This window comes from Bos indicus x Bos taurus, chromosome 7, assembly GCF_003369695.1.
Source record: "Bos indicus x Bos taurus breed Angus x Brahman F1 hybrid chromosome 7, Bos_hybrid_MaternalHap_v2.0, whole genome shotgun sequence".
In the NCBI taxonomy this organism is placed as follows: domain Eukaryota; kingdom Metazoa; phylum Chordata; class Mammalia; order Artiodactyla; family Bovidae; genus Bos; species Bos indicus x Bos taurus.
In genome coordinates, this window is record NC_040082.1 from 100,125,351 (window position 1) to 100,152,928 (window position 27,578).

A 27,578-nucleotide genomic window follows, 5' to 3' on the forward strand; every position below is an offset into this window, starting at 1 on the left:
GATTTTGGACTATGTGGCACCAAGCTAAGCTGTACAGTGCTCCTCCTTGTCCTTGCTGAGGAGGAGAAGAGCAACTTTTTCTAGACATCAGGGGTTGTGTCTCTACTACAAGTCAATATTTGAAGAGTCAAGGGATCTACTCCAGGAAGGAATGTGATCTATTCCTAAACTTGGAGAAAATCAGGTTTGGGATGAGGCATTTTTCAAAGGTTAGACTGAAGAAGTCAGCAAACTGCATGAGGAAGAACAACGATAATTAGAAGTTGATTCTCTTGACTCTAACCTGGTCTCTTGGGAACACAGAATCTCCAGGACATTTCCTTCCCTGTTCAGACCAGTGTCCCACAGGGAAATCATGGGCCTAAAGGTTGGAGTAGAAAGAGGGAAACATGCTGATTAGTAGACAGGGGTAGCTGTAAATATCTCCTCTGCTGCATCCCTCAGTCTGTACAACCTTGCAGTGGATGGAACGTGGTTATTGCTGTTAGAGTCCTACATTTGGCTGGGAGACTCATGCAAGCCTCTTTTACACTGTCTTTTGTGGGGCCAGAGCTTCAGTTTCCACTATTAACCATCCAGGAGGAGTTTGGACCTTCTCGCAGTGATCTTCCTCTCAGAGTTCCCAACCAGGTGAGTTGGCAAGTCCAGGAGTTACTGCAGGAAAGGGTCCAAGAAGATCAAATCCATGCATGTGTACCTGAGATCACCTGAGAGCAAACCCAGAGCCCAGAGTTTGCTAGCATTGATCTATATAAACTGTCAAGAGAGGTAATGGGGAGCTGCTATATAACACAAGGGACCCAAGCCCAGTGTTCATGCTAATCTTTTTACATAGATTGTCAACCATCTCCTTAGGAGAATAGGGGCTTCCCTCATGGCTCATATGGGAAAGAATCTGCCTGCGATGTGAGATAACTGGGTTCAGTCCCTGGGTTGGGAAGATCCCCTGGAGAAGGGAACGACAACCCATTCCATATACTTGCCTGGAGAATTCCATGAACAGAGGAGCCTGGCAAGCTACAGTCCATGGGGTTACAAAGAGTCAGACACGACTGAGTGACTAACACTTTCAGGAGGATAAATACTCCTATTCCCACTATTTGGGAAAAGATGTAAACTTTTTGAATGGTTCAGTTGCCTCTTGAAATTCAAACAGCTAATATGTGGTAGATCCAAGATGCAGTGCCAAGTTTTTAATTTTAAAATTTGTTATTAATATAGTTTAGAAGTTTCTTTTACCATTTCACCTTAAAAATCTCCCACTATTGTATATTATGCATTTCCTTTTTTAAATTGTGGATTTATTCCCATTGCTTATTTTTATAATGGGATGTTGAATTGATAAAGTGACTTGATATCATAGTCATATCTCTTTTATCATTTACATATTTTTTCTGCTTTATTAGTTAATCTGTGTATCCAGGGGATACACAGAGTGCAAAGAACACATGGGCAAGAGACTCCCCGTGTCTTGAAGTTTTAACAATATCAGGGAAGCCACTTTATTCTTCAGCAGCCTCTAATACAACCCTTCATCACCTCCTTCTTCAGTTCAGTTGCTCAGTTGTGTCTGACTCTTTGAGACCCCATGAATCGCAGCACGCCAGGCCTCCCTGTCCATCATCACCAACTCCCGGAGTTCACTCAAACTCACGTCCATCGAGTCAGTGATGCCATCCAGCCATCTCATCCTCTGTCGTCCCCTTCTCCTACTGCCCCCAATCTTCCCAGCATCAGAGTCTTTTCCAATGAGTCAACTCTTCGCATGAGGTGGCCAAAGTACTGGAGTTTCAGCTTCAGCATCATTCCATCCAAAGAACACCCAGGGCTGATCTCCTTTAGAATGGACTGGTTGGATCTCCTTGCAGTCCAAGGGAACCTCCTTCTTACATTCCCCCAAACAATGGCTTAAGTTTGAAACTTGTATATCTGGGGAAAAAAAGACCCTCAGATTTTTTCACAGGTTCTTTTCCCTTAAGGACACACATGCCATCCTGATAACCTCTTGTCACCAGCTGTGTCCTCCCTGAAGTATCTTTTTAAATATCATTTTGTTTATAGGATTCCTGAATTCCCAATAAAAAATAACAGCCCTCTCTCTTATGAAAGTAAAAATGTTAGTCACTCCATCATGTCCAATTTTTTGCTACCCAATGGACTGTAGCCTGCCAGGCTTCTCTGTCCATGGGCTTCTCCAGGCAAGAATACTGGAGTGGGTAGCCATTCCCTTCTCCACGGGAGCTTCCCAAGCCAGGGATTGAACCCAGGTCTCCTGCATTGCAGGCAAAATTCGTAACCATCTGGGTGAACACTTCATAGCAGCTGCCACCACCTGGCATGAAATGTATTTGCTAATATTCTTTCCTCATTCATGATTACATTGTAGGACTTTTGTAGGACAAAGCTGAGACAAGAAGCCACGAAGAATCCTTTAAAGGGATGAGATTCAAACTCTATGTGTGTGTGTGTGTGTGAGTGTGAGTGCGCTTAGTTGCTCAATTGTATCTGATTCTTCTGAAACCCTTTGGACTGCAGCCCACCAGACTCTTCTGTCCATGGGATTTTTCAGGCAAGAATACTGGAGTGAGTTACTGTCTCTCTGTCTCTACATAAATCTAGATATAGATCTCTCTCTCTCTCTCTCTCTCTCTCTCTCTCTCTATATATATATATATATATATATATATATATATATAATTGTAGTATTTCACCTAGCTAGTAATGCCCATTTGTATGAAAATTAGTCATATTATTTTTTTCTTTTCTAGTCATTATATCTACCTTATGGAACCAGTAATAGCACACAGGTTTCAGGATTTCTTCTTCTGGGATTATCAAATGAACCAGAACTGCAGCCTCTCATATTCGGGCTTTTCCTCTCCATGTACCTGATCACTGTGTTTGGAAACCTGCTCGTCATCTTGGCTGTCAGCTCAGACTCCCACCTGCATACCCCCATGTATTTCTTCCTCTCCAACTTGTCCTTTGCAGACATCTGCTTCACCACCACCACCATCCCAAAGATGCTGTGGAACATCCAGACTCACAGCAAAGTCATAACCTATGAAGGCTGCATCATCCAGATGTATTTTTTCTTACTGTTTGGGGGACTGGATGACTTCCTCCTGACTGTGATGGCCTATGACCGGTATGTGGCCATCTGTCACCCTCTGCACTACATGGTCATCATGAAACCCCGGCTCTGTGGTCTCCTGGTTCTGTCATCTTTTATTATGAGTTTCCTGTATTCCTTGCTACAGAGCTTAATGGTGATGCAGCTGTCCTTCTGTACAAACAATGAAATCCCTCACTTTTTCTGTGAAACCAGTCAGGTTGTCCTACTTGCCTGTTCTGACACCTCCATCTGTGACATGGTGATGTATTTTGCAGGAGTGCTGATCGTTGTTGGTTCCTCCATGTGTATTCTTTACTCTTACTCTCAGATAGTCTCCTCTGTATGTGGAATCCCATCAGCTCAGGGGAAGTATAAAGCATTTTCCACCTGTGCATCTCACCTCTCAGTTGTCTCCTTATTTTACTCTTCAGTCCTAGGAGTGTTCATTGCTTCTGCTGATACCCACAGCTCACAGTCAAGTGTAATCACCTTGGTGATGTACACCGTGGTCACACTCATGCTGAACCCTTTCATCTACAGTCTCAGGAATAATGACATAAAAGGAGCTCTAAAAATATTATTTACAAAGGAAACTATAAAAGAGATAATTGACTTGATGTTGAAGAACTGCTGTTAATTCACAACTTCAAAGCCATAAATTGTGATTATTTGAATCACATTTTGAAACTAGAACTTGCTCTATTTATTTCTGGAATTTTTATTTCTTTGGCTTCCATTTATCTAAAAAACTTTAACTACCATTATTTTGCTTTATTCTCTCTCTGATATTGAACACTTTCCCCTTTTTTTGTCTTCCAAATTTATTCCCAACCTCGAATATTAAATATTTGAAGAATCTCATTTGTCTCGTGGGACAATATGCATTTCTCAGTATTTTTTTCTCAAATGTCATATTTAATCCTATGTAATCTTCCATTAGTTTTCCTAAAAGCATAACTATAGGCTGTACTAAACCTATGGGGGTAAAGAAGAACACATTTGAGAAAACAAGGTCATTTATATAAGTTTATAGGAGAGGAAAATCTGAGACCACCATTTCTCACCATATAAGCACAACTGCTTGTGTATCAATAACAGTTGTTTTTCATAATTATATAGATTTAACATATAGTGCTCCAGTGTTCTTGCCTGGAGAATCCCAGGGACGTAGGAGCCTGGTGGGCTGCCGTCTATGGCGTTGCACAGAGTCAGACACGACTGTAGTGACTTAGCAGCAGCAACATATAGTGGGTTTAGCTAATCATTTGTTTTCTTTCATTTATTTCAATTAATTAATACCCAGCAAAAATACTGGAGTGAGTATTATTTTTCTTATACACCCTGTATGCGCAGTGCCAACACTAGCCCCTAACTTTGTCTACCAAATACATGTTTCCTAGTGATGTCTCCATGAAAACGAATATTTGAATAAACCATTGGATTCATATGACCTTGAATATGATGAAGCAAGCTTTAACTTATACTTTGTATCACTCTGCATAATATTTATTTTTCAAAATATACACTTACTTTTTGAAGTAAGATATATATCACTTGTTTAAGGGGGGTTTATTCTTTGGTGTGACCTTTTGGGAGGTATGTTTTAAGGTTTTTCATTGAATTACTTTGTTGTTGAATTGAATTACATTGTTGTTGTTTTTCTTGAAATCTTCCAGTGATGCATACAAACATGATTCTTTCTATTGCTCTAAGTAAAATAACTCATCCTTTTCTAAATTTCATTATGAACACTAGAGGGACAGGGAATAACCACAATCATCTATTATATATCTCCTATACAGGGACATTTCTTCAATCTTTATTATCATAAATGATTCCCAAGACAATGTGAATCTTCTTAGTCATGTGATTCAGGGTCAGCCGAGTTTCTGCACCAACCTGCATGTCCTTCCAAGTTCTCCTAGGTAGCTGGAAAGGATATCAGTGTAGTCATTTTTTACTACTGTTACTTGTGAAAGTGAAAGTCTCTCAGTCGTGTCCAACCCTTTGCGACCCCATGGACCATACAGTCCATGGAATTCTCTAGGCCAGAATACTGGAGTAGGTAGCCTTTCCCTTCTCCAGGGGATCTTCCCGACCCAGAGATTGGATCCAGGTCTCCCGCATTGCAGGGAAATTCTTCACCAGCTGAGCCACAAGGGAAGCCCAGGAATACTGGAGTGGGTAGAATATCCCTTCTCCAGTGGCTCTTCTAGACCCAGGAATTGCAGGCAGAGATTTGTATCATAAATAATGATACAATCAGAAATGCTATCTTCAAATATCAGAATAAATGTCAAAAATAAGATAAGGTAGATTATTTTCATTGCCTTCAGTTCTGTGCCTTTGGGTTATTGTATCAGTTATTGCAGCATAACAAGCCAACATAAAATAAAATAACTTGTCATAATGACTTTATTATTGAATGAGACAGTATGATAGGGAGTGGTCCTGAGCCCTGTTTGCCACTTGATGAGTCTTTATTCAGCTAGAAGTCTCTTCATTGTGTTTCTAAGGCTCATCCATGAAACTGTGTTTCTTGTGTTCTTTTGTCTTGAACATATTTATGGTCAGCTCATTCCTTGTCTATATCCAGTTTACCCATTTACAGAAAAAATGAGTTTCTGAAATGTGAATCCCTTTACCTAATGTCACAATTCCTATATCCATATATAGCACTTTGCTTTCTTCCCAGTTAGAAGACCTATATTCCATACTTCACTCTAAATATTATCTGACTTATTAATTTTTAATTAATACCTCAAATTTAATTTTTTCCTGTTAACTAATTTATTAGAGTATCATGCTGTATGCTCAGTTGTGTCCAACTCATTGTGACCCCGTCAGGCTCCTCTGTCCATGGGATTATCCTGGCAAGAATACTGGAGTGGGTGGCCGTGTCCTCCTCCAGGGTATCTTCCCAACCTAAGGATCGAACTCACATCTCCTGAAGCTTCTGAATTAGCACTGGATCTTTTTACCACTAGTGCCACCTGGGAAACCCTATTAGAATATAATGATATACATTAAGCAACATATATTTTAAAAGTACAGGTGATAGATGCACGAGAAATACTTTCTCTGAGTCACCTCATGTGAAGAGTTGACTCATTGGAAAAGACTCTGATGCTGGGAGGGATTGGGGGGCAGGACGGGGAGGGGACAACAGAGGATGAGATGGCTGGATGGCATCACTGACTCGATGGATGTGAGTCTGAGTGAACTCTGGGAGTTGGTGATGGACAGGGAGGCCTGGTTTGCTACGATTCTTGGGGTGGCAAAGAGTTGGACACGACTGAGCGACTGAACTGAACTGAATGTCAGTAAAATGGTATATGATGGTGTGTGTGTGTGTGTGTGTGTGTGTGTGTGTGTGTGCTAGTCATTCAGTCATGTCTGACTCTTTGTAGCTCCATGGACTGTAGCCCACTAATCTCTTCTGTCCATGGGATTCTCCAGGCAAGAATACTGGAGTGGGTTGCCATGCCTTTCTCGATATGAGGTATATAAGGATTTCTAGCATTCTTCCAACACTGCTGCTGCTGCTAAGTCACTTCAGTCATGTCCGACTCTGTGCGACCCCATAGACGGCAGCTCACCAGGCTCCCCTGTCCCTGGGATTCTCCAGGCAAGAACACTGGAGTGGGTTGCCATTTCCTTCTCTGATGCAGGAAAGTGAAGGTGAAAGTGAAGTCGCTTAGTCATGTCCGACTCTTCGTGACCCCATGGACTGCAGCCTACCAGTCTCCTCTGCCTGTGGGACTTTCCAGGCAAGAGTACTGGAGGGGGTGCCATCGCCGTCTCCTCTTCCACCACTAGAAACATCAATTTGAATAACTGTCTGTATACAACAGTACCTTTGTAAGTGTCAGGATTCTAGGCTGTTGATTATAGTACATTAATAAGAGAAAAAATTAGTAAAGACATTTTTCTGTTATCCTCATTACAACTTTTCCACAAGTGGGCAACAAAGCATTTTAGACAGACACCCTCACCATGACAGAAAGAAGCTGAAGTGTTTGTCTGACCTCATTGTAACCCATACACCAGGCCACCCCCTGCAGCCTCAGGCTCCAGGCAGACTTCCCCAGCCTGAGGCTCCAGTAGAACAATGTTCCATGCCCCCACACCTGAGGACATCCTGCATTGACCCAAGCTGTAGGCCGGTCCTGAGAATAGGATACCATATGATTGTTGAGACCTTAGGCTCCAAGCTCATCTAAGCACCAAGTCAGCATGACTCCTGTTTAACCAGAGCTTTCAGTCTACCCCAGCATGAGGCCAGCTCTTGCAGCCCAACTGCCAGGCCCATTCCAGTGTTCCCTGATGCCTCATCAACCTCTCCAAACCCAAAGTCAAGGTCTATCCCCAGGGCCCCAAGCATCAGACCTTATCAATCACCTGCCCAGACATAAGACCTGCCCATTTTAGGACTCCAGAAGGAAGCTGACCAAAAGACATAATCATCTGGCCCATGACAGACTGTCTGGTGAAGGACTTTCTATGCCAAGACAGGAAGAGATACCAACTTCTTTAAATGCACACTGATGCAAGGCTGTGAGGATCACAAGTACTCAAGGAAAATAAGAAACCACTTAGAGGACTTCCCAGGTGGCGCTGTGGTAAAGAATCTACCTGCCAAGTCAAGAAACACAGGAGACATGGGTTCATGCCTGTATCCAAAAGACCACTGGGTAGGAAATGGGAAACCACTCCAATATTCCTGCCTGGAAAATTCCATGGGCAGAGGAGCCTGGCATGCGACAGTTTATGGGGTTGCAAAAAGTCAGACATGACTGAACACACACAGACTGCAAGAAAACTAATACAGCTCCTATGAATGCCCCTAAAGAAATAGAGCTCTGTAAACTGTCTAACTAAATATATATAATAATCCTCTTAAAGAAATTTAATAAACTGCTTGAAAACAAAACACAGAAAAAATCAAACAAGGAAAACAATGACTGTTTCTTTTCTGTGCAGAAGTAACTGGGCTTATATTTTCAAGATGACCCTTAATAATACAGAGACCAGAACTCAACCAACATGGTAACAATTCATGGGATGTCTTTGCAACCAGATTAATAAGGTGTAAAGGTACATGGTGTGGAGGAGGGACACCTGTGACTTGAAATTACTTCATCAGGGAGGTCACCTTGTTGCTCAACATTCTCTGACATCATCTCTCATCACCCTCCATCTTTCTCATTCCCCTACCAGACACTGCCTTCCTTTCCTATACTTGACTGATTGAAACAGGCACCTTCCTCAGGACTTTTGCAGGGGCCATGCCCTCTGCCAGTCATACACTTCCCCAGATGAGTTCATTCCCACTGCTGTCTCTTCCTTAAAGTCTCTTTTGAAACATAATCTTGACTGCAGTCCTGCCAGAACACCCAATAAAAAATAGTGGCTGCTCTTCACTCTTTCTTTTATACCTGCTTCTGTTTTCTTCATCACACTTGTCACCATCTGACCTATTATATCATTATTTTATTTGTTTGTATTCTTTCTCTGTTACTGGATTGTATAGATGTTTTTTCCTCGGTATCCAATACTCCTTGCCTGGGTAGTGCCTGAAAAATATCTGATACTCAATATATATTCCTCAATTAAATGAAAGATATTTTTAATAAAAATGGTATAAATTATGCTTGAAAAAGATCCTGAGACTAGTAAAGGAATTCCTGGCAAGAAATGGAAATAGAATATCCTAAAGGGGCTGCTGCTGCTAAGTTGCTTCAGTCGTGTCCGACTCTGTGCGACCCCATAGATGGCAGCCCACCAGGCTCCTCTGTCCCTGGGATTCTCCAGGCAAGATACTGGAGTGGGTTGCCATTTGGCACTGATTCATAAAGAAAATATTAAAATGAAACTTCTCTGCTTTCACTGTTTATAATAGCCAGAACATGGAAGTAAACTAGACGTCCATCAGCAGATGAATGGATAAGAAGGTTATGTGGTACATATACACAATGGAGTATTACAGCCATTAAAAAGAATATATTTGAATTAGTTCTAATGAGGTGGATGAAACTGGAGCCTATTATACAGAGTGAAGAAAGCCAGAAAGAAAAACACCAATACAGTGTACTAATGCATATATATGGAATTTAGAAAGATGGTAATGACAACCCTGTATATGAGACAGCAAAAGAGACACAGATGTATAGAACAGTCTTTTGGACTCTGTGGGAGAGGGAGAGGGTGGGATGATTTGGGAGAATGTCATTGAAACATGTATAATATCATATATGAAATGAATTGCCAGTCCAGGTTTGATGCATGATACAGGATGCTTGGGGCTGGTGCACTGGGATGACCCAGAGGGATGGTATGGGGAGGGAGGTGGGAGAGGGGGTGTAGGATGGGGAACCGTGTACACCCATGGCAGATTCAAGTTGATATATGGCAAAACCAATACAATATTGTAAAGTAATTAGCCTCCAATTGAAATAAATTTATATTAAAAAAATAAACTTCTCTGCTTTAAAATTATATGACAGTGACTGGAAAAGGTCAGTTTTCATTCCAATCCCAAAGAAAGGCAATGCCAAAGAATGCTCAAACTACCACACAATTGCACTCATCTCACACGCTAGTAAAGTAATGCTCAAAATTCTCCAAGCCAGGCTTCAGCAATACATGAACTGTGAACTTCCTGATGTTCAAGCTGGCTTTAGAAAAGGCAGAGGAACCAGAGACCAAATTGCAAACATCCACTGGATCATGGAAAAAGCAGAAGAGTTCCAGACAAACATCTATTTCTGCTTTATTGACTATGCCAAAGCCTTTGACTGTGTGGATCACAATAAACTGTGGAAAATTCTGAAAGAGATGGAAATACCAGACCACCTGACCTGCCTTTTGAGAAATCTTTATGCAGGTCAGGAAGCAACAGTTAGAACTGGACATGGAACAACAGACTGGTTCCAAATAGGAAAAGGAGTATGTCAAGGCTGTATATTGTCACTGTTTATTTTGACTTATATGCAGAGTACATCATGAGAAACGCTGGACTGGAAGAAACACAAACTGGAATCAAGATTGCTGAGAGAAATATCAATAACCTCAGATATGCAGATGACACCACCCTTATGGCAGAAAGTGAAGAGGAACTCAAAAGCCTCTTGATGAAAGTGAAAGTGGAGAGTGAAAAAGTTGGCTTAAAGCTCAACATTCAGAAAACGAAGAATATGGCATCTGGTCCCATCACTTCATGGGAAATAGATGGGGAAACAGTGGAAACAGTGTCAGACTTTATTTTTCTGGGCTTCAAAATCACTGCAGATGGTGACTGCAGCCATGAAATTAAAAGATGCTTACTCCTTGGAAGGAAAGTTATGAGCAACCTAGATAGCATATTCAAAAGCAGAGACATTACTTTGCCAACAAAGGTTCATCTAGTCAAGGCTATGGTTTTTCCTGTGGTCATGTATGGATGTGAGAGTTGGATTGTGAAGAAGGCTGAGAGCCAAAGAATTGATGCTTTTGAACTGTGGTGTTGGAGAAGACTCTTGAGAGTCCCTTGGACTCCAAGGAGATCCAACCAGTCCATTGTGAAGGAGATCAGCCCTGGGATTTCTTTGGAAGGAATGATGCTAAAGCTGAAAGTCCAGTACTTTGGCCACCTCATGCGAAGAGTTGACTCATTGGAAAAGACTCTGATGCTGGGAAGATTGGGGGCAGTAGGAGAAGGGGACGACAGAGGATGAGATGGCTGGATGGCATCACTGACTCGATGGACGTGAGTCTGGGTGAACTCCGGGAATTGGTGATGGACAGGGAGGCCTGGCGTGCTGCAATTCATGGGGTCGCAAAGAGTCAGACACGACTGAGCAACTGAACTGAACTGAACTGAACATGAGCTTGTGTGAATATTAATCTTTAAAACACTTTATTGGCAGTCACTTGTACCACATGGAACCAGAAGTTACCCGAATTTCAGAATGACTTCTGGAATTTTCAGAGGCACCAGGAATGCAGCCCCCATATTGGGACTTATCCACTCCAAGCACCTGGTTCATTGATGGGCTTCCCAGGTGGCACAGTGGTAAAGAATCCACCTGTCAATGCAGAAGACACAGGAGACTTGGGTTCAATCTCTGGGTTGGAAAGATCCCCTAGAAGAGAAAATGGCAACCCATTCCAATACTCTTGCCTGGAGAATTTCATGGACAGAGAAGCCTGGCAGGCTACAGTCCTTGGGGTCACAAAGAGTAGGACATGACTAAGCCGGTGTGCACACACTGGTTGCTGCTGCTGCTAAGTCACTTCAGTTGTGTCCGACACTGTGTGACCCCATAGAAGGCAGCCCACCAGGCTCCCCTGCCCCTGGGATTCTCTAGGCAAGAACATTGGAGTGGGTTGCCATTTCCTTCTCCAGTGCATGAAAGTGAAAAGTGAAAGTGAAGTCACTCAGTCGTGTGCGACTCCATGCGACACCATAGACGGCAGCCCACCAGGCTCCCCCGTCCCTGGGATTCTCCAGGCAAGAACACTGGAGTGGGTTGCCATTTCCTTCTCCAGTGCATGAAAGTGAAAAGTGAAAGTGAAGTCGCTCAGTCGTGTGCGACTCCATGCAACACCATAGACGGCAGCCCACCAGGCTCCCCCATCCCTGGGATTCTCCAGGCAAGAACACTGGAGTGGGTTGCCATTTCCTTCTCCAGTGCATGAAAGTGAAAAGTGAAAGTGAAGTCGCTCAGTCCTGTCCGACTCTGTGCGACCCCATAGACGGCAGCCCACCAGGCCGCTCTGTCCATGGGATTTTCCAGGCAAAAGTACTGGAGTGGGGTGCCATTGCCTTCTCCTGTGTGCACACACTGGATACATAAATGTAAATGCAGTTTTATTTTGAGAGGTTAAGACAGGAAAAGTAATTCACATCAAAGATAAGGTCTCATATTCTTTTTTTTTTTTTTTTTACTTTACAATATTGTATTGGTTTTGCCATATATCAACACGAATCTGCCACGGGTGTACACGTGTTCCCAATCCTGAACCCCTCTCCCACCTCCCTCCCCATACCATCCCTCTGGGTCATCCCAGTGCACCAGCTCCAAGCATCCTGCTGGGCATACACAATGAAGAAACCAGAATTGAAAGAGACATGTATCCCAATCTTCATATTCTATTTCAAATGTTATTATCTAGATTTCTACATTACTTAAAGTCCATATTAATAAAGATATTCATTATTTTCATTTTATTACTCTCCATTTTCTGTAAAGGTTATTCTCAATATAATAAATGGGAATATATATGGGTCTGTGTGTGTGTACATGTTTGTGTGTGAGTGTGCTTTTTAAAATAAAATATATACAGATAATTGGAAAAGACTCTGATGCTGGGAGGGATTGGGGGCAGGAGGAAAAGGGGACAACAGAGGATGAGATGGCTGGATGGCATCACTGACTCGATGGATGTGTCTGAGTGAACTCCGGGAGTTGGCGATGGACAGGGAGGCCTGGCGTGCTGCAATTCATGGGGTCCCAAAGAGTCAGACACAACTGAGCGACTGAACTGAACTGAACTGAACTGAATGCACACATATACATAGACCCCTTACCCTTCAATGTATTCTTTGGACTATACAAGTATTTTTGCAGTTTTCATTTCTTTTCTCACAGCATCCCTTTTCTGCATGGCCTTCAGAAGTAAAGAAACAGAATGTTTGGGCATTTCCTTTATAATAATTACATAACAAGGCAGAAAAACTTATTAGTATACTTCCTCAGGTTGGCTTTCCCTGTGGTAAAGAATCTGTCTGACAATGCAGGTTTGATCCCTGGGTCAGGAAGATCCCCTGGAGAAGGAAATAGCAACTGACCCCAGTGTTCTTGCTGGGAGAATCCCATGGACAGAGGAGCATGATGGGCTACAGTCTAGGGAGCCTCAGAGTCAGTCACGACTGTGTGATTAACACACAAAGGGAAATTAGAAGGAAAAAAAAAACCAACAACTTGGCACTCATAGATATAACAAAACTTAAGAGAGTAAATTTAAGTTAAAAAAAAAGAGTGAGTTATCTAAATTATATAAAGAGGTTAAAATTAAAATATAAATTCCAAGAAAAATAGAAGAGATACGTTCTATCTTCACAGTCTGACAAAACATTGGCAACATTTGGCTAAGAATTTGAGCTTTGCTATCACAGGTACTCCTTAAGCCCTAGGACAACTGGACCCTTTATACTTACCTTTCCAAAGAACATGTTTAGACCCCTCTTTAAGTTTTTATTTCTCAGGCTGTAGATGAAAGGGTTCAGCATAAGTGTGACCACAATGTACATCACTGAGGCTGTTGCACTTGAGTTTGAGCTGTGAGTAGCAGCAGAGCTAAGATACATCTTAAGCCTGTACAATAAAATAAGGAGACAACTGAGAGATGAGATGCACAGGTAAAAATGCTTTATTGTTCCCCTGACCTGATGAGATTCTGTGTATGAAGGAAACTTCCTTAGAATAAGAGTAAAGGATACACATGAAGGAACCATCAGCCAGAAACAGAGCTACAGATTACATCACCACATTATTGATAAAGGTGGCAGAACTGGCAAGTTGGATCATCTGACTGAGTTCACAGAAAAAGTGTGAGATTTCTAAGACGTTACAGAAGGTTAGTCACAACACCATTAAGTTTTCTAACAAGGAATGCAGGACATTGATGACCCAGGACACCAGCACCAGCAGTCCACAGAGCCGGGGGTTCATGATGACCATGTAGTGCAGGGGTGACAGATGACCGCATATCGATTAAAAGCCATCACTGTCAGGAGAAAGATATCCAGTCCAGCAAAAAAGTAAGAAAAAATGAACGTGGATGCACAGCCTTCATAGATGATAACTTTGCTCTGTCTCTGGATGCTCCACAGCATCTTTGGGATGGTGGTGGAGGTGAAACAGATGTCTACAAAGGACAGGTTGGAGAGGAAGAGGTCTGACTGGACAGCAATGATAATGAGTAGGTTTCCAAACACACTGATCAGGTGCATGGAGAGAAAAATAACAAATAAGAGGGTCTGCAGTTCTGATTCCTCTGAAAATCCCATAAGAAGAAATTAAGAAACTGCTGTTAGGTTCCTTGGTGCCATGTGGTGGTGTAGACTATGAGAAAAGGGGAAAATAACATGACTAATTTTCACACAAATTGGCATTACTGCATTGTTGAAATGCTATCATTTATATTTTACCATAAAGAAATTAATTTCAGTATTTTGTGCATGGATTTCATGCACTGTAGGGAGCTTCCTATGTCATCTCTAATTAGGTGTGTCAGTACAGGTGGCCATGAGGCATGGGATCCTGTCCCCATAGTCACCTAGGGTTCCATGACTCTTCCTCCTAGTTCCACACCTACAGTGACTGAGGTTGTTGAATCTTACCACACTGAACATGTCATGTGTGTGCATGCTAAGTCACTTCAGTCTGTTTGACTCTTTATGACAAGATAGACTATAGCCACCAGGCTCCTCTTTCCATGGAATTCTCCAGACAAGAATACTGGAGTGAGTAGCCACTTCCTTCTCCAGGGGTTCTTCCCTACCTAGGGATCAAACCTGAGTCTCCTGCACTGCAGATGCATTTTTTACCATCTGAGCCACCACGAACATGCCATAGCACCCTTATAACCCCAGCTCCACCACCTACCATCACTCTAACCTTATGACATCATATGTCCCAGGAGTTCCCAGGTGCATCAGAAAATCTACCCACCCAGAGTACCAGGCAACAAGCCAGCCACACTGTCAGCAGCAAGGTAACAACAGTCTAAGAGACACCAGAAACAATAACTAAGTCTCAGGATGACACCTCTGATAGAGGCGATGGAAGGTGGAACGAGCAGAACAAAAAACAAAGGCAGTTCAGGCAGAAGAAATTTGTAATTGCTATACTGTCACCTACTGGACAATGAAAGTAAAACCTCAAATTTTTATGGTTGACCTTCTTTTGTTTATTTTTTTTTTAATTTAATTTTATTTTTAAACTTTACAATATTGTATTGGTTTTGCCAAATATCGAAATGAATCTGCCACAGGTATACATGTGTTCCCCATCCTGAACCCTCCTCCCTCCTCCCTCCCCATACCATCCCTCTGGGTCATCCCAGTGCACCAGCCCCAAGCATCCAGTATCATGCATTGAACCTGGACTGGTGACTCATTCCATATATGATATTATATGTATTTCAATGCCATTCTCCCAAATCATCCCACCCTCTCCCTCTCCCACAGAGTCCAAAAGACTGTTCTATACATCAGTGTCTCTTTTGCTGTCTCGTATACAGGGTTATTGTTACCGTCTTTCTAAATTCCATATATATGCGTTAGTATACTGTATTGGTGTTTTTCTTTCTGGCTTACTTCACTCTGTATAATAGGCTCCAGTTTCATCCACCTCATTAGAACTGATTCAAGTGTATTCTTTTTAATGGCTGAGTAATACTCCATTGTGTATATGTACCACAGCTTTCTTATCCATTCATCTGCTTTTAACTGATTCTGAACCAGGGAAAGGTAAAAGCTGGATTTAGAAAAGGCAGAGGAACCAGAGATCAGGTTGCCAACAACTGCTGAATCATAGAAAAATCAAAGGAATTCTAGAAAAGTATCTTCTTCTGTTTCATTGACTATGATAAAGCCTTTGACTGTGTAGATCACAATAAACTGGACAATTCTCAGAGATGAGAAAATCAGACAACCATACCTGTCTCCTGAGAAACCTATATGCAGGTCAAGAAGCAACAGTGAGAATATTACATGGAACAACTGACTCGTTCAAAATTGGGACAGGAGTACTTTAAGGCTCTACATTGTCACTGTGCTTATTTATATGCAAAGTACATTACATGAAATGCTGGGCAGGATGAATCCCAAGCTGGAATCAAGATTGCAGGGTTTATTGTCACCATCTTTCTAAATTCCATATATATGTGTTAGTATACTGTATTGGTGTTATCAACGACCTCAGATATGCAGATGATGCCACTCTAATGGAAGAAAGTGAAGAGGAACTAAAGAATTTCTTGATTAGGATGAAAGAGGAGAGTGAAAAAGCTGACTTAAAACTCAACATTCAAAAAACTAAGATCATGGCATCCAGTCCCATCACTTTGAAAGGCCTGGCTGCGAGCCATGAGCTACACCGGGATTTGTGACCTCCAGAGGAGAAGATTTTGATCCGGGGCTAAAGACGAGGCTTGATCACTCAAAGCTTTCATGTAATAAAGTTTTATTAAAATATTAAAGAGACAGAGGAAGTTTCTGATATAGATATCAGAAAGGGACAGAAAGACTGCCCCTCTTGCTATTTTTTTAGCAAGGAGTTATATACCTGGGAGAAGGCAGTGGCACCCCACTCCAGTACTGTTGCCCAGAAAATCCTATGGATGGAGGAGCCTGGTAGGCTGCAGTCCATGGGGTTGCTGGGAGTTGGACATGACTGAGCGACTTCACTTTCACTTTCCACTTTCATGCATTGGAGAAGGAAATGGAAACCCACTCCAGTGTTCTTGTCTGGAGAATCCCATGGACGGAGAAGCCTGATAGGCTGCAGTCCATGGGGTCACACAGAGTCGGACACGACTGAAGCGACTTAGTAGTAGTAGTAGTAGTAGTAGTAGTAGTTATATATCTGTTAACAAGTTGCTAGTCAAATAAAGAATCACCTCAAAACTGAAAGAGTTCCGCCAGGCCCCTCTCCTATAGCATGCATTTTAAGATAACATTGGCACAAGGTGAATTATCCCCACCATAAAACAATTGACATGAATCTTAAAGAAAGGTGGATTTCCAATTAAATAAATAGCTTCATGAGCATAGATTAGGAGAACATTTCCATGAGTAAGACATACTGGTTTGTTGGGCCATTTTCTGTTCAAGGTTTGAGTCTTAGGCTGAACCTTTTAGAAGAAAGGCAGATTCCAAGGCAAATACATAGTTCATTAACATAGCTTAAGAAAAACATTTCCATAAGAAAAATTCATTGGTTAGCTAAAGGTTTGAGAAAAGTTAAGTTTAGGGGGAACCAGGTGTCATCATAACAACAAAGATGTATGGCAAAACCAATACAATATTGTAAAGTAATTAGCCTCCAATTAAAATAAATAAATTTAAATTTAAAAAAAGAAACCTCCTTTTAATTTTGTATAGAGAAGGGGGAAAAAATCTGCCACTTGCAGTTTATTTCCTTCACTTGGGGGCATCTAGCCTTCCTACCTGTTACCCTCTCAACTTCATGGCTAATAAATGTGGGAAAAGTAGAAACAATGACATAATTTATTTTCTTGGACTCCAAAATCATTGTGGATATTGAGTGCAGCAATGAAATTAAAAGACCCTTGCTCCTTGGAAGAAAAGCTATGACAAACCTAGACAGTGTATTAGAAAGAAGAGACATCACTTTGCCAACAAAGGTCCATATAGCCAAAGCTATCATTTTTGCAGTAGTTATGTATGGCATTCCGTCCCACCACTTCATGGGAAATAGATGGGGAAACAGTGGAAACAGTGTCAGACTTTATTTTTCTGGGCTCCAAAATCACTACAGATGGTGACTGCAGCCATGAAATTAAAAGACTCTTACTCCTTGGAAGGAAAGTTATGACCAACCTAGATAGCATATTCAAAAGCAGAGACATTACTTGGCCAACAAAGGTTCATCTAGTCAAGGCTATGGTTTTTCCTGTGGTCGTGTATGGATGTGAGAGTTGGACTGTGAAGAAGGCTGAGAGCCGAAGAACTGATGCTTTTGAACTGTGGTGTTGGAGAAGACTCTTGAAAGTCCCTTGGGCTGCAAGGAGATCCAACCAGTCCATTGTGAAGGAGATCAGCCCTGGGATTTCTTTGGAAGGAATGATGCTAAAGCTGAAAGTCCAGTACTTTGGCCACCTCATGCGAAGAGTTGACTCATTGGAAAAGACTCTGATGCTGGGAGGGATTGGGGGCAGGAGGAGAAGGGGACGACAGAGGATGAGATGGCTGGATGGCATCACTGACTCGATGGACATGAGTCTGGGTGAACTCCGGGAGTTGGTGATGCTCAGGGAGGCCTGGTGTACTGCGATTTATGGAGTCGCAAAGAGTCGGACATGACTGAGCAACTGATCTGATCTGATCTGATCTGATGTACAGATATGAGAGATGGACCATAATAAAGAAGATTAAGCATGAAAGAATAGATGCTTTTGAATTGTGGTGCTGGAGAAAACTCTTGAGAGTCCCTTGGACTGCAAGGAGATCCAACCAGTTCATCCTAAAGAAAATCTGTCCGGAATATTCATTGGAAGGACTGGTACCGAAGCTGAAGCTCCAGTACTTACCATGTGATGTGAAGTCAGTCTTTCCCAACTCCATGTGAAAGATAGTGATGCTGGGAAAGATTGAGGGCAAGAGGTGAAGGGAATGAAAGAAGATGAGATGATCGGATGGCATCACTGACTCCATAGACATGAGTTGGAGCAAACTCTGGGAGACAGCTAAGGATGGGGAAGCCTGGAATGCTGCAGTTCATGTGGTTGCAAACAGCTGGACATGACTTAGGGACTGAACAACAAGTTCCCTACTTCAAATGCTCCAGTACAGGAACAACTCATCACACACTAGAAAGAAGTAAAGTAACGCTACCACAGAAAGAAAATAATTCCCCAGAAACAAAGCCTCAAAGCACAGGATATTGCATTCTGGTGTTAGTTGCTCAGTCATGGCTGACTCTTTGTGACCCCATGGACTGTAGCCCACCAGGCTCCACTGTCCATGGAATTCTCTAGTCAAGAATACTATTCCCTGCTCCAGGGGATCTTCCCAACTCAGGGATCAAACCAAAGTCTCCCACATTGCAGGCAGATTCTTTACCATATGAACTCAAAGTATCTGCCATGAAGAAACTACAATTTGAGTTCAAAGAATCTGCCATGAAGAAACTTCAGTTCAGTTCAGTTCAATTCAGTCGCTCAGTCGTGTCTGACTCTTTGTGACCCCATGAATCGCAGCACGCCAGGCCTCCCTGTCCATCACCAACTCCCGGAGTTCACTGAGACTCACGTCCATCGAGTCAGTGATGCCATCCAGCCATCTCATCCTCTGTCGTCCCCTTCTCCTCTTGCCCCCAATCCCTCCCAGCATCAGAGTCTTTTCCAATGAGTCAACTCTTCGCATGAGGTGGCCAAAGTACTGGACTTTCAGCTTTAGCATCATTCCATCCAAAGAAATCCCAGGGCTGATCTCCTTCACAATGGACTGGTTGGATCTCCTTGGAGTCCAAGGGACTCTCAAGAGTCTTCTCCAACACCACAGTTCAAAAGCATCAATTCTTCCATGCTCAGCCTTCTTCACAGTCCAAGGCTCACATCTATACATGACCACAGGAAAAACCATAGCCTTGACAAGATGGACCTTTGTTGGCAAAGTAATGTCTCTGCTTTTGAATATGCTATTTAGGTTGGTAAAACTTTTCTTCCGAGGAGTAAGTGTCTTTTAATTTCATGGCTGCAGTCACCATCTGCAGTGATTTTGGAGCCCAGAAAAATAAAGTCTGACACTGTTTTCACTGTTTCCCCATCTATTTCCCATGAAGTGATGGGACCGGATGCCAAGATCTTCATTTTCTGAATGTTGAGCTTTAAGCCAACTTTTTCACTCTCCACTTTCACTTTCATCAAGAGGATTTTTAGCTCCTCTTCACTTTCTGCCATAAGGGTGGTGTCATCTGCATACCTGAGGTTATTGATATTTCTCCCAGCAATCTTGATTCCAGCTTGTGCTTCTTCCAGTCCAGCGTTTCTCATGATGTACTCTGCATATAAGTTAAATAAACAGGGTGACAATATACAGCCTTGACGAACTCCTTTTACTATTTGGAACCAGTCTGTTGTTCCATGTCCAGTTCTAACTGTTGCTTCCTGACCTGCATACAAATTTCTCAAGAGGCAGATCAGGTGGTCTGGTATTCCCATCTCTTGAAGAATTTTCCACAGTTTATTGTGATCCACACAGTCAAAGGCTTTAGCATAGTCAATAAAGCAGAAATAGATGCTTTTCTGGAACTCTCTTGCTTTTTCCATGATCCAGCAGATGCTGACAATTTGATCTCTGGTTCCTCTGCCTTTTCTAAAACCAGCTTGAACATCAGGACGTTCACAGTTCACATATTGCTGAAGCCTGGCTTGGAGAATTTTGAGCATGCTATTGATACTTCACAGAATAAGCTTCTCTAAATTTAGACAGACAATCCATACAATGTGATAAGATGGGTTAAAATATTTTATAATGAGGGGATAAATTACAACTATTTACTTCAGATATAAATATGGAATTCTTAATGGTTTTAACTGAGCTTCCCAGGTGGTGCAATGGTGAAGAATCTGCCTGCCAATGCAGCAGACACAAGAGACATGAATTTGATCCCTGGGTTGGAAGATCACTTAGACTAGGGAATGGCAACCCACTCCAATATTCTTGCCTGGAAAATTCCATGGTCAGAGAAGCCCGGTGAGTTACAGTTTGTGGGTTCTCAAAGAGCACACACACTGAGCGACTGAGCACAAACACACAAACACACACACACACACACACACACACACACACATATACATGAGAAACCAAAGAGGGCACTGCCCAATGTTTTGGATTACATAAACAAAGTAGTCCCTCTTATAAAAAGGGAAATAAAATTTTGATAAGAATATTATGGGCTGTGTCCTTACAAAATGTCAATGCACTGACCAGCAAAGATAACGATTCAAGACAGTTACCTCAGTCTCACTTATTGGAGAAATCTCAAAGTTGGGGTTGGGATAAGATGCTGGGAGTTTAGACTCTGGTAGGATTAGGGAATGGAGAAGAATTAATAAAAACTGAATTTGCCTGGCTTATAACCTGGTCTCCTGGGAACAGAGAATGAACAGGAAAAACAAAACAAAACAAAACAAAACTTTTTGTCCAGACTAAGTCCCACAGGGAATTCATGTGCCTGTAGTTCATTTATCAAGAGGGAAATGTACCTAATGAGCACATGTAAAGCATTGTAAATGTCTCCTCTGCTGCATCCCTGAGCTTGTACAGCCTGGGCGTGGAGTAGACTAACTGTTGCATTTGGAGTCCTAAGTCTGAGTAAAGAAGCAGTGCTTTACCCCCTCCTTCCTGCTCTCTCAGCTGAAGACAGAGCTTCAGTCTCCATTATCATCCACCCAGAAGGGATTCAGACTTCCATAAGGAGCCCTCTGTTCATAGTCCCATGCAGGTGAGTCTGAGACCTCAAAAGATACTGCTAAAAATGTTCAGATAAAAAGAAATCCAAAAAATGTACATTAGAAACAACTCATCCTAACTCAGTGTCCAGAGACCACTATGGCTGTTTGCTTGGTTGATTAAAATATCAATATATTTTATGATGCTAGAAAGACAAGTGGACATTGAATTCAATGACAGTGTTCAGTGGAATGGAATGGAAGCCCAAAGAGAAGAGGGATGAGAGGCATAAAGTGTTTGAGTAAAAGTAGAACTTATGCCCAATATTTTATTAAATAATTGGGGTGAAAAATATTGTGCATGTGTGCTTTCTAAGTTGGTTCAGTTTTGTTCAACTCTTTGCAATCCTATGGATTTCAGACCACCAGGCTCCTCAGTCCATGGGATTTTCCAGGCAAGAATACTGGAGTGGGTTGCCATTTCCTCCTCCAAGGGATCTTCCCGACCCAGGGATCGAATCTGCATCTCTCACATTTGCTGCATTGGCAGGGAGGTTCTTTACTACTAGTGCCACCTGGGAAGTCCTAAATATATCGGGTATTAGCTTTGGAGTGATGCAGAATGAATTTAAGACATTCTTTTATGACTTTTATGGTGGGGATTTTTTTTTCTCACCAACTGGTTGTTTGCCATTTAGTTATTTTATTAGGTACAAATGTATTTGAGAGGAATTGTGAGTCTATATAAATTTTGTGTGGTCAAATCTAGCAATCATTTATATTATGTTTTATGCATTTCTAGTGTATCAATACTACAAAAATATAAGAAAGTGAAGTTCAAATTCTGGCTCTAACTGTGGATGACTTCGTCCCCCAGGGTACATCTAACAATGTCCAGAGTCTTTTATGACTGTGACATATTGAGGGCTCGATAAATGTCAGGGATGCTGTAAACATCCCACAATGCACAGGACAGACCCTCACCTCAAATAATGATCTGGTCTAGAATGTCAATTGTGCCAACTCTGGGGAACCCTGAATTAAAGAATACCTGTATTTTGAATATTTATTGCTATCTTCAATTTTTTCCTTAAAATGTTGTAACATTTTCTTTACATTTCCTGCCAGAGAAGTTATAGAGGACTCCTAGTTCAGAAGCACTCAGCCTCAAACTGACAAATATATTTTCCACAGGAGAATGATATGAAAGAGATTCTGTGTTGGTTTCTCAAGTCATATACTAGATTAGAGCAAAACTTTGAGTATGTGGTCACCATTTTGATTTCCCTGTTATTATTTTATACCCATATATTACATGTCATTCTGTCTATAGTAAATAGACTTTCAAATACTTTTTTTAAACAAATGATTGCTTTTCAATTGACTTTTGGGGCATATTCTTGACCAAAAATTTTAAGAATATTTTAGTTAGATTGGTGGGTGAGTGGAAGGGAGATTATATACCAAAACATTCTATGAATGTAATATATCATATTATTCTTATTTGTAGGTCACTGTCAATGTAATTAATTCATATCAATGTCATGAATCATTACTGTTATATCTACTGCTCAATTAATTTTCAATACTTCATTTAATTTTTCTGATTACACTTGCTTCAGAATCATACTATTTAACCTGGTTTCATTCTCTTTGTCATATTTTTACTTCCTAGCTTTTCATTTTTCTAAATTACTTTTGGTACAAGTGCACATCTAGTCACACACTTGTGTATATAATTCAATGTCCTCAGATGACTAATACAAAGAACAGTACTCAGTGATAAGAGTAAAATTGTTACACTGTGGGTAAGTTTTATATGGATGGACCATACAGATCATTAGTTGTTGGATGAAAAGCAGAAGTAGGACTAGAGTGTGCCCACAGGACTTATGGGAAAAGTGATCAAAACCCAAGCATAACAAAGAGATGATGTCACTCTTCGGGAAAAGGGAGAGTCTTGCCTTGTCTACTGTCAGACCTATAAAACCAATTAGTCAAATAGGTATTAAGCAACCCCAGAAAAATAAGTATTTCTGCCTGATATTAAAGAAGGTCAATATTCAATCCATATTTCATTATGCTTTCTATATATCCATTTGTGAAATGTTGGCTCAGTCCTTTTGCCCACTTTCTGTTGGGCTATCCAATCTTCAAATGTTTCAAATCATAAAGATATCACTATTTTATCATTTGAATAAATATTTTTGATTTGTTATTATTTTTCCTGGATATCCAGGAAAAAATAAATTAAAACAAACAAACAAACAAACAAACAAAAAAACAGCACATGAAATGTCACCAGGACCGAAGAAACCTCTTTACCACAGTCTCTCAGGAGACATTTGAGTTTTTTAGGTCTTTATTCCCTCTTGTGTCCATTGCTCTCTCTCTTTCTACCCCCTCCCCAATCCCTCTTTGTCTCCTGATGTACACATATACTTTAAAATTCAAGTTTTGAGACAAGATAAATATATATATATATATATATATATATATATTTATTTATTTATATATATATATATAGAGAGAGAGAGAGATGTACATACATTGAACAAGTTTTTTATTTTATATTGGAGTAAAGCCAATTAACAATGTTGTGATAGTTTCAGATGAACAGCAAAGGGACTCAGCCATACTTATACATGTATCCATTCTCCCCTAAACTCCCCTTCCATCCAGACTGAGACAACGTGGAGCAGAGTTCCCTGTGTTATGCAGCAGGACCTTGTTGGTTATCCACTTTAAATATAGCACTGTGTTCATGTCCATCCCAAACTCTCTAACTGTCCCTTCCCCTCATCTTTCCCCCTGGCAACCATAGGTTCACATTCAACTACTTCTTAATGATCTTTAATACAAGTGTAAAATGGCCATACCAAAATTAAATTCCAAGTATATTGGTACCAAGAATACTTACAAACTGGAATTTTTGGATATCACTTTATATAACCTGATCTTATCAATGGGAGTTGTATCAAACTCTAACTTAATCAAGGTAGCTAGGGATGAGGGGTGAAAAACATAGAAGTAACATAGCTTAGATGGCCAGTGTCTACTGTGTGTGTGTGTGTGTGCCTGTGTGTGTGTGTGCGCATGTGTGTGCGTGTGCGCATGTGTGTGCCTGTGTGTATGTGTGTGTGTGTGTGCACGCATGTGTGTGTGTGCCTGTGTGTGTGTGTGGTGCCTGGTGGAGTATGAGAAGTCCTCACAGCAGTTGTACTGAGTTCATGTATTCCAAGGTGACTCCAAGAATCTGCCTGCATTCAGGAGACCTGGGGCCAATCCCTGGGTTGGGAAGATCACCTGAAGGAGGGCATGGGAACCCACTCCAGTATTCTTGACTGGAGAATCCCATGGGCACAGGAGCCTGGCGGGGTGTAGTCCTCGGGGTCATAAAGAGTCAGACATGCCTGAAGCAGCTGGGCACAGCAAGGTCAACAAAAGTGATCCATTTAAACACATTGGACATCCCTGCAGTAATTTCATAAAGTACTAGTTACATGCAGTGGATGAAAGTCTTATGATTTGAAGTTTCAGCACCACCAGGGAAGTCACCTTGTTCCTCAGTGTCCTCTGACACCATCTCTCCTCATTCCCTCTTGCCCTATGCCCTCCCTACATTGGTTTCCTTTTTTCTCTTAAACTTGAACTCTTTAAACAAGCACTTTCCTCAGTGCATTTGCACTGGCTATCCTCCCTGTCAAGCATACACTTCATCTGATATGTTCATGGCTCCTACTCTTTCATCCTTGAATCTAAAAAACAGCATGCCTTCTCTGCTCTTTCCATAAAACCTTTCAGGTTTCTTCATAGCAACAGTCAACATTCAAAAGTTAACATAAGCTATATATATACATATTCAATATATATTCACATATATATTCACATATATATGGACTTCTCTGGTGGCTCAGCAGTAAAGAACCCGCCTGCAATGCAGGAAACTCAGAAGACCGGGGTTCTATGTTTGGGTGGGGAAGATCCCTGAGGAAGACATGGCAACCCACTCCAATGTTCTTGCCTGGAAAACCTCATGGACAGAAGAGCCTGGAGGGCTACAGTGCATGGAGTGGGAAAGAAGCCCCTGAGCACACACATACCCACACACATATAAGACTTATGTTTACTTTGTGACTGGATTCTTAGAGATTTTGTTGTTTAGAACCCTATACTCATTGCCAAGACATCACCTGGAACATGATCATCACTCAGTTCATAATCCCCAAATGAATGAAAGTATTTCTTATGTGGAATAGATGACATCCCGGGAAAGAAGCAGCAAGTGGGACAACCTTGTCAGTTCCAGATGACACAGAAATTCCCTAAAGGGGAGCAAATCCATGAACAAAGCAGAACTTAGTTAAGCAAATATATTTAAATACAATTAGGCAAAATATAAATAATAGTTTTTCAATGATGTGAGCAATGTCTTTTTTTGTGAAAATTAGACATGATATTTTCCCCTTTCCTTTAGGTCACCTCCACCACATGGTACCAAGGAACCTAACACATGTTTCAGGTTTTCTTCTTCTGGGATTCTCAGAGGAAACAGACCTGCAGCCCATCATATTTGGGCTTTTCCTCTCCATGTACCTGATTACTGTGTTTGGAAACCTGCTCATCATCCTGGCCGTCAGCTCAGACTCCCACCTGCACAACCCCATGTACTTCTTCCTCTCCAACCTGTCCTTTGTAGACATCTGTTTCACCTCCACGACCATCCCAAAGATGCTGTGGAACATCCAGACCCAGAACAAAGTTATCACCTATGAAGGTTGCATCACCCAGGTGTATTTTTTCACACTTTTTTTAGGGTTGGATGACTTCCTCCTAACAGTGATGGCTTTTGACCGATTTGTAGCCATCTGCCACCCTCTGTACTACAAGGTCATCATGAGTGCCCAGCTCTGTGGACTGCTGGTTCTTGTTTCCTGGGTCATCAATGTCCTACATTTCTTCTTGCAAACTTTAATGGTGTTGAGTTTGTCCTTCAGCAGAGAGGTGATAATCCCTCACTATTTCTGTGAACTGAAACAGTTGGTCCAACTTGCCTGTTCTGACACTTTTCTTAATGACATGGTGATGTATTTTGCTACTGTCCTGCTGGGAGGTGCTCCCTTAGCTGGTATCCTTTACTCTTACTCTAGGATAGTTTCCACCATATGTGAAATCTCATCAGCTCAGGGGAAGTATAAAGCATTTTCCACTTGTGCATCTCATCTCTCAGTTGTCTCTTTATTTTATTGTACGTGCTTAGGAGTATACCTTAGCTCTGCTGCTACCCAAAGCTCACATTCAAGTGCAACGGCCTCGGTGATGTACACTGTGGTCACACCCATGCTGAACCCCTTCATCTACAGTCTGAGGAACAAGGACATAAAGACTGCTCTGAAAGCATTCTTTAGGAGGACAATGATTAAAACACCAGTTGTCCTAAGCTGATGAAGGGAGCATGACTGGAAGATTTAAAACCTCACAGGCAGAAATTGCAATTTTTGAGATCAGATTGTGGAAGCAGATGTTGCTTTGTCCTTTATTTCTTGAAATTTCCATTTATTTGATCTCACCTCTTTCATATAATTTATGTAACTCATTTGATTAAGCTTAGTGATTTCCCTCTTATTCAAGAGTTATTTTAATAAAGGATAGTCATGAGTTGTATTGCTCCTATGTGGGGAAAACTACTGAAAACATTCACCGCTATCTGTGTGTTTATAACAAGGAAAATTTCAGACCATTGATTTCATGTTTGTGTACATCATTCCTTTGTATTATCACTTTAGCTGCTTTTTCTGATGTTTTGGACTTTGACATACACTGTGTATTGCTAGTTGTCACTGTATTTTATTTGCCTCTTTAGGATTCTCTTCCTTATTCAGTTTTGTTTCCACAATACCTATCACGTGTGTCCATGCTTTGCTCAGTCATGTCTCTTTGTAACTTTTTGACTGTAGTCTGCCAGGCTCCTCTGTCCATGGGATTCTCCAGGCAAGATAACTGGAGCGAGTTGCCATTTCCTCCTCCAGGGGATCCTCCTGAACCAGGGATCAAACACCATATCTTAGGTCTCCTGCATTGGCAGACAGGGGTTCTTTACCACTAGCGTCAGCTGGAAAGCCCTTGAAGCATCAAGTTCAGTTCAGTTCAGTCGCTCAGTCACGTCTGACTCTTTGCAACCCCATGGACTGCAGCACTCCAGTCTTCCCTGTCCATCACGAACTGCTGGAGTTTACTCAAACTCATGTCTATTGAGTCAGTGATGCCATCCAACCAT

General features: G+C 41.5%; 1 protein-coding gene across 1 annotated transcript; it reads left to right on the top strand.

Moving 5' to 3' along the window:
* The first annotated feature begins 513 nt into the window (after nt 1-513).
* Nucleotides 514-26,746, top strand: LOC113896399 (olfactory receptor-like protein OLF4). The gene is made up of 4 exons (XM_027548597.1): nt 514-630; nt 2,769-3,280; nt 15,981-15,992; nt 25,804-26,746. The coding sequence occupies exons 1-4, from the start codon at nt 514-516 to the stop codon at nt 26,744-26,746; spliced, it is 1,584 nt and encodes a 527-aa protein (XP_027404398.1).
* Nucleotides 26,747-27,578: the final 832 nt, after the last annotated feature.